We start from the raw sequence: 7,335 nt of genomic DNA, 5'->3' as shown, positions 1-7,335 counted from the left end.
TTGCATCAACACCTACAATTTCATCATCATCAAGGTCATTGTCATGATTTGATGACAATTCAAAAGTGGGCGATCTATACTCCTCCTTCCTTAGAAGTTCGTCATTTGTAAGTTGAAAATCATTTCTAGTATGTCTACTTCTCCAAGATCAAACACATCCAATTGTGGCCGGGTTTTGGGTACACCTTGTTGTTCTTTTCCTTCTTGGACACAGGTGCAACTATTTCAATAGCATATTTCCATTTGAATGGATTAGGATGCGTAGTCCTAAACCATTTCACAAAAATGGAAGTCACCTGCCCTTGCATAGACTTTTGAATTCTAGCCCTTTTACAATCCAGAATGGACATCCAAGAGGATCCTCTTGATCAATAGTTATAATAATGGATCCAACCTTCAAATCTTGTATTTTTAGAATTTGCCACACATTTTAATGAGCTCTCCTCATCTTTGACGAGATCATTGTGCACCAAGGTACATCTCTCATGTAGGTACATTGAACTTGAAGATGGTAATTTTGAGAGCCGGTCAACCTCAAGATAGTACTTGGTCCCAACAGCTAGCGAGGTTGCCGCTATCATGCTAGGGCAAGGGGATGATTCTGATGTTGGGAATTGAGACATCCAATTTTTAAGACGTAATAGATTGATAACCAGAATATCAAATTTGCATCGATCATACATGTCTCATGTATGTTCTTCTATTTCCCCAAGGGGAGGATGGATGGCATTTATATATCCCTTATAGAGATGTTCCTACTTACGTATCATTACATGATGTACAAAAGAAAGATTGTGTGACACAGAGACAGTATTATGCATACCATTTGCAAGTAAGGCCTGATACAAGTGCGTGCCTTCTACAAGGGGGGAGATTATTGTAACAATATATTGTTGATGCATATAGTAGTATGGAATAGTCCAGATTAGTGTGGATACACATTAATGACTCTTTTTTACATGCAGAAGTTTATCAAGGATTGATGGACATGCTAAACACAGCTGATGCGGTGCATAATGTACCGGGCAATGCTGTCGGGCATAGAGTTGTGTTGCCATCCTCTTTTACAGGAGGATAGCGATATATGTGCCAGTTTCATACGAGGATGCAATGGCAATTGTGAGAAGATATGGTAAACTAGATTTGTTTATTATGTTCACCTGCAACCCAAAATAGTCAGAAATATCTGAAAGATTGTTGCCAGGTCAAAGAGCACAAGATCGCCCGGATTTGACAACCCATGCATTTTATAAAAAACACAAGGATCTGATGCAATCGATTATAAAGCATGATTTGTTTGAAAAAGTTGCTGGGTATGTATGTGTGATTGAGTTTCAAAAGAGAGGTCTTCCGCACTCACACATACTATTGATTTTGGAAGGTGCATTCAAACCTACTCAGGTTGGTCACTATGATCAATTTGTATGTGCAGAAGTTCTAGATAAAACCCTTTTCCTTGAGTTGCATGAGATTATTGCACAATGCAATGTTCATGGCCCATGCGGTGCACTTAATGTCTCTGTTGCTTGCATGTTTGATGGCAAATGCAGTCGTCACTATCCGCGTCCCTTCTCTCAGTCTACTGTGGTGGGTAATGATGGTTACCCTATCTACATGTGTCGAGATGATGGTAGAAAGATATGGGTGAAAGAGGGTATAGTGGATAATCGTTGGATTGTGCCATTCAATCCTTTCCTCTCTATGAAGTACAAGGCACATATCAACATTGAAATTTGTTCCACAATTACTGTAGTCAATATAAATACGTGTATAAGGGACATGACAGAACAACCGTCAGGATGCAGATAAATCATGTGGAAGGACAAGGACAACTACACAACTAAGTCGATTGTAGAATTGATGAGATAAACAATTACCTAGATGCATGTTATGTATCAGCATTAGAAGCATGCTGGCACATTTATGAGTATGATATGCATGATGAAAAGCTAGATGTACAAAGGTTGCAGGCCCATCTTCCGGTGTTGAATAATGTGATATTCAAAGATGATGATGATTTGCACAATGTGGTGGGATAGGGAACAGAACAGAAAGACCAGCCTCATGGAATCGTTCACTTACAACTGATTGCAACATGATGCATATAATTTTCTTTACAGTGACTTTCCATGCGAGATGGTTCGGAACAAATCTAATAAAAAGTGGTCTAGAAGAAGGCGGGGCAATAGCATTGGTTGGATGTATAACATTTCTCCATCTGCTGGTGAATTATATTTCATGTGTATGCTACTTAATGTTTGCAAGGGTTGTAAGTGTTTCTATGACTTGCGCACTTTTGATGGGCAAGTTTACCCTACTTTCAAGGCAACATGTGTAGTTAGAGGGTTGTTGGAAAGTGATGAGGAATGGTTTATCTGTATGCAAGAGGCCGTTTTACATCAAAATAGCACACAGTTGAGACACATTTTTGTTACAATTTTGATTTTTTGTGAGCCAACATCTCCAGGAATTTTGTGAAAAAGATTCTCAGACAATCTTTCGGATGATTTCTTCCATGCATTCGAATCAAGTATGGTTGACCGTCGTGGATTGGCACAGAAGGAGGCTCTATGGTACTTGGAGCTGCACATTCTCCAACATGGGAGAAGGTTGGTAGAGTTTGATGGATTGCCTACCTTGGATAGATCATGTGTATTGGCAACTACAGATGCTCTATTGCAAGAAGAAAGAATGTTTAATTTTGAGAGTGAGCCACGACTTGGTCAATAGATGGAAAGTACCTTAAATCATTATCAACAGACTGCCTTCAATCAGATTCTGGCAGTGGTTTATGCAAATGTTGGTGCGGTGTTTTTTCTTGATGGTCTAGGAGGATCTGGAAAGACTTTCCTATACAATTGTTTGCTTTCTCGGTTGTGTGGGGAGGGGTATGTCACTTTGCCATGCGCTTCCTCTGGGATTGTAGCGTTGTTACTAAGTAATGGACACACATCACACTCACGGTTCAAGATACCACTGGATTTGGATGCCACCAGCAGTTGCAATATAAAGGTTAACAGTGATCTTGCAGATGTTTTGAAGATAGCAAAGTTGATAATATGGGATGAGGCACCTAAGACTCATCGATTCGCATTTGAGGCACTGGACAGGACACTGCAAGATATCATGTCAAATGACCAACTGTTTGGTGGAAAGGTGGTGTTGTTAAGAGGGGATTTTAGGCAGGTCTTGCCAGTTATTCCCAAGGCAAGACAAGAAGATATTGTCAACTCTACATTGTGCCACTCAAGGATTTGGAGATGCATCAAGGTATTGTAGCTGGTACAGAATATGCGGGTTATTCAGGAAGGTGATAATTCAATAGATCAGGAATTCATACAATGGGTGTTAGATATTGGAAATGGAACTAGCAGGTGTATAAGAGAAGACATTGTTGCAATCATGTGGACAAAATTACAACAATACCCTAAGGAGTAATCCTACACTGAGTGAGCCAAGCCAAGCAGTTCCAGTGTTGGAAGGGGTCATCAAACTTCAGAATTTCTCTTTTGAAATTAAAGATCCGACCTTGAGACCCAGCAGAGCGGGTCTCCAACCTGTCGTAGTCGGGTCACGCTACTCGTATGTACAATGGCATGTGGCTTTCTCCTTTGCAAGAAGTAGCTTGATCGGCTTTGCATTCTATAGAAACATCACTTGTTTATTTAATTAATGAACATTCTCAAATGTTCACTGTTAACGATTTCAAGCTGACATTGGTTTTTTCACTCACGCATGCTAAACTGCGTATTTAATCAGCGACGCGCACTCAGAACAAGCTGTTTCTTCGTGCGATTTGTAAATCGTGACGCGCGGCTGCAAGCTGCCATGGTAACCCGACTGTATATAGCTTTAGCTGCGGATTAATGTATATAAAATGATGTGGTGCCATGCGCACTTGGGAGACAGTGGCGTTACTCTTTTTGACTCTAAGCACTGCAATATCATCGCCTGATAACAACATAATGCTACACGCGGCGCGCCTATCAGAAATGACAGCAAATCTGAGAGATGATAGTGGTGTGATTAGGATCCAACAAGGCCAGGGGAGGCGCACGTGCGCATATGGATCTGTTAGTGGAAGAGTTGCGTGTTGGCTCGGATCACAACACTACGGCGAGTATAAATTGGAGGGAGACGAATGGAATTCTTCAACCTAGCAAGAGTGGAGGTTGATATCATCCTTGAAAACGGCAATGGCTCGCAAGCAAGCTTTGATTCTAGTGCTTCTGGTGCTGGGGGTGCTCGTCAACTGTCATGCAGCCGAGAAGGTGGAGAAGAAAGACGCCAAAGAAGTTTCCACTGGTGCTACCACGCAAGCTGAGGAAGGATACGGTGGCTATGGTGGACGTGGTGGCGGCTATGGCGGTGGTGGCTATGGCGGCGGCGGCTATGGTGGACATGGTGGCGGCTATGGGGGCGGCGGCTATGGTGGACATGGCGGCGGCTATGGCGGCCATGAAGATAACTCACACACTCAAGCTGAGGAAAGCTATGGTGGCTATGGTGGCGGCTATGGTGGACGTGGTGGCGGCTATGGCGGCGGCGGCTATGGTGGACATGGCGGCGGCTATGGCGGCCATGGAGCTAACTCACACACTCAAGCTGAGGAAGGCTATGGTGGCTACGGTGGCTACGGTGGCTATGGTGGACGTGGAGGCGGCTATGGTGGTGGACATGGTGGGCATGGTGGCATGCCTTGAGATGTATTTTCACTCTCCGTCCCTCCCTTGTGCACTTTGTGAAGTGTCTTCAGCTTCAAATGGCCTCCTTCAAGAAGATGATATGGTAGCCGATCGGACCAAACGGCTACTTGTTCACTTGTCCTTTGAATAAAAACTTTGTTTCTTGAAGGACTCAAATCTACGTGCACTTGGGAATTGTTTGGTCCAATAACTGTTGCTCAACTCACTCATCATTTGTAGTTGCATGGCACACTCCACTGCTATTGATTGTTTGGATAACTATATTCCTAAAATGATTTTAAATCTAACAATCTATTGAAATAAGCACAATAACCAAAATATAGTACCACTCTTACCATACTATAACACAAGATGTTATACATAGTAAGGGGAATTTTAAAGTTAAGCACTTGAATGCTATATAAGATACACAATGAGCTGAGCATATGGATGAGACTCTATTAATATTGGCAATGTACACATGACCTCTCCATGCACATCACAATTTAAGTAGCATTGCTATTGAATGTGCACAGTCTAAGCTAGTTTAGTATGGCAAGCTTATCATTCTAAAAACATAGCAATGTTTTCCTTAGGACTAGCATACTATAGTTATTAATTTCATTATCGTGTTCGTCTCAATGTAGTAGGAACATTGTTACATTGTCTCCTCATTAAAGATACTTTCTATTTAAAATAAGGCTTGCCCCCAAGGATTTCTCTCAAACCTCACAAAAAGTTTCCTTATCACAATGAATATTTTGGTATTTGTCAAACATGAATTAATCATGCTCATCCACATGTCTCCCATGTATTTTATACGCTTCAAGAGAGGCCTTGGTCTTGTGTGCTTTATGACTAGGATGATTTGTAGGGATGAATTGTTGATTAGCAACTTGTTAAATATTTGCATTGTGACAAACTATCAACACCATTATATGTATTCAAACATGCAAGTGTTATGCTTTATCAACAATCCTTTATTTCTTTTTATCTCTTATTCCTAAGGATCAAGATGCATGGGTATGTTGCAAAATTGTTGTTGCAAGATCATGTGCAAAGGCTTAGAAACATGCATGTGGGTGGTTGTGTTATGATTTTAGTATTATTATTCAATTCACAGTATGATTTGTACTTATATTCAATCTTAGACAGTTTAAAACCCAAAATTCATTTCATTGTTAATCTACTTAAAAGAAAACTTAATTTACATATTTCTTAACAAAATTTTGATTCCCTTGAATTTCATTATCATGTGTTCTACCTTTCAAAGGTTTGTGCAAGCTCCTAGTTTGCATGAAGACCAAACGAGTTATATCTCTTCCTACCCAGTTAAACTAGAATACCAAGGGACTTTAAATTATATTCCACTGCATACTTTTAATGAAAATTAGTTGATGAACTATATATCCTACCCAACATAGAAAAGCACTTACTCTTTGACCTATTTATATTATTTAAATGCAATGATTATGTAATATCATAAACATTACAAAATATCAAGCTACACATATTTGAAAATCTGTTCAATTATTAAAGATTTACAATGTTCTCCTTCAAGATTTAAGGTAAAACATTCATTTTTCAATGTAGACATTATATTTACAAACTTTGAGAGCATATCATTATCCTTATTACTTTTCTCATAGTAGAAATCTCATGTTTATTTATCTAAGTCCATCTTTTAAGAAGTCACTCCCTTAAAGATTGTATCTAAGCATCTAAAGCTCGATTCTCTCCCAAACCAAGACTCGTGTACCGTGACAATTTTGATTTTCTTCCAAAACTTAGTCATTGTCACTTTGTTAAATCATGGAAAAACATGGTTTTAAATTTGACACAATTCTCATTTTGGTTATTACATATGTAATCTAGCTTCAACAGAGATGATTGTGTATCAATTAGTCTCATTTAATATATGATGAAGCTACTTGAGGATCCTTTCTAGATCCTTGAACCATTCAAACTTCAAAAGATACACTCCTTGGGAACTTGATACTTATACATCAATTATCTTTGAAAGTAAAGAAATACACCAATTCTCTTTCTTTGTTGCAAATAAGAAGCACAAAGTAGATGCAATTATCAACACTAAAATATGTGCTAAGGAAATGCCAATCAAATTTTAAACGTATAGAATCATGCAATCTCATATTGTCTTGAGAAGCTATAATGCCTAAACAATATTGATGCCAAATTTCATTTGTAGATTTAGATTTATTTTTTTGGAACCCTTGGATGAGCATAGTTTAAAATCACAATATTAGGCTCAATAAGGTATAGGGCTCTACTAGAAATCTGAGACATCCTTCCAATCTAAATGTTATTATGAAAAGTTTTTCATGTCTCCACAAAAGGCACATCGATTGGCACAACATATTCACTTACATTATGTTATGAAGAATCTCCATTTCCAAAATGATAATTAGGAGTTGTGCATCAAAGGGAAATTAGCTGTATTAAACTATGGAGTCATTTTGGAAAATCACCATGGTAGCTGGGTCTTAGTTGCATGATAAGAAAAGAACAATTTGAGATAATGTGCTTTCAACATTGAATAATATAAATGAAAAATTAATGTTTAAATATCAAAAATATTTTTATTTAGGTAGTAACAAGCCATTAGAAGACTCATTGATGTAAAACTTCA

At 38.8% G+C, this 7,335-nt stretch overlaps 1 protein-coding gene across 1 annotated transcript; it reads left to right on the top strand.

The window, feature by feature from the left end:
* The first annotated feature begins 4,161 nt into the window (after nucleotides 1-4,161).
* Nucleotides 4,162-4,862, top strand: LOC147892847 (uncharacterized). The gene is made up of 2 exons (XM_087387562.1): nucleotides 4,162-4,706; nucleotides 4,757-4,862. The coding sequence occupies exon 1, from the start codon at nucleotides 4,197-4,199 to the stop codon at nucleotides 4,701-4,703; it is 507 nt and encodes a 168-aa protein (XP_087243688.1). The 5' UTR covers nucleotides 4,162-4,196; the 3' UTR covers nucleotides 4,704-4,706; nucleotides 4,757-4,862.
* The last annotated feature ends 2,473 nt before the right edge of the window (nucleotides 4,863-7,335 follow it).

This window comes from Dipteris shenzhenensis, chromosome 16 (assembly GCF_047967505.1).
Source record: "Dipteris shenzhenensis isolate YYH24624 ecotype China chromosome 16, Dip_SZ_1.0, whole genome shotgun sequence".
Lineage (NCBI taxonomy): Eukaryota > Viridiplantae > Streptophyta > Polypodiopsida > Gleicheniales > Dipteridaceae > Dipteris > Dipteris shenzhenensis.
Note: the sequence above shows the minus strand (reverse complement) of the source record. Positions and strands in the feature narration are given on the sequence as shown.